The sequence below is a fragment of the Anneissia japonica genome, unplaced genomic scaffold (genome assembly GCF_011630105.1).
Source record: "Anneissia japonica isolate Jap-2015-1 unplaced genomic scaffold, ASM1163010v1 scaffold81819_len1125_cov79_single, whole genome shotgun sequence".
Taxonomy (NCBI): Eukaryota; Metazoa; Echinodermata; class Crinoidea; order Comatulida; family Comatulidae; genus Anneissia; species Anneissia japonica.
In genome coordinates, this window is record NW_022715010.1 from 229 (window position 1) to 1,125 (window position 897).

Genomic DNA, 897 nt, shown 5'->3' on the forward strand with positions numbered 1-897 from the left:
AACCTTTACTCAGAAATACCGGGATAGTGCCCGGCGGAGGTTAGTTTTTACCATTGTTTAATTAGGTATGTAGTTATGTTAAAAATTGTAATCCCAGCCCAGAAACCTTGACTTAGAAATACCGGGATGGTGTCCGGCGGGGGATAGTTTACCATTTTTATTTAAGTGATTGTACCTGTCCTACCTTGTAATACCGGCCCCGAAACCTCGACTCAGAAATACCGGGTTGGTCTCCAGCGGGGGATAGTTTTTACCATATTGCAGTTAAGTGATGTAGCCTTAAGTCTAACCTTAAACAGTAATTCCTGGCCCCGAAACCTTGACTCAGATAGAAATACCAGATTGGTGTCCGGCGGGGGATAATTTTTATAATTATTATTTATTATTGTCATTATGTGGTTGCCTTAAGCTTATGTTAATAATGATAACATTGATAAGTATACTGCTATTAATAATGTTTATTAGGCCTATAATAAGGATTTGATAAATTGTTTTATTATAGTGAGATTACCATTTTGTTAACGCACGTATTGTGTACCATCCTTGCAGAGAGTATCAGATTGTCGAGTGGAAGTGTCTCTTGGGAAGGCCGATTGGAGGTTTGGTGGTACAAAACCGGATGCTGGCTCTTCTGCGAAGATCGATGGGAGTGGGGTACAGTATGCGACGATATGTTTGGCATGAACGATGCAAACGTTGCCTGTCGATCGCTTGGCTACGTCGGAGCTGCGTCTTATAGGACTTGGGGAGGTGGTGGTGGTCCCATCTGGATCGACGACCTTCAATGTGGAGGTGGAGAAAGCCAGATTTGGCACTGCAATAGCCGAAGATGGGACAATTCCAACTGCGGTCATGGAGAAGATGTAGGAGTTGTTTGCGGTAGGTGCATCGCCTGTT

The 897-nt window shown here is 43.4% G+C and overlaps 1 protein-coding gene across 1 annotated transcript; it reads left to right on the forward strand.

Moving 5' to 3' along the window:
* Positions 1-549: 549 nt before the first annotated feature.
* Positions 550-879, forward strand: LOC117109144 (scavenger receptor class A member 5-like; the record flags this gene model as incomplete). The annotated part of the gene is made up of 1 exon (XM_033251393.1): positions 550-879. A coding segment is annotated over one exon (330 nt), but the record flags the coding sequence as incomplete, so codon positions are not given.
* Positions 880-897: the final 18 nt, after the last annotated feature.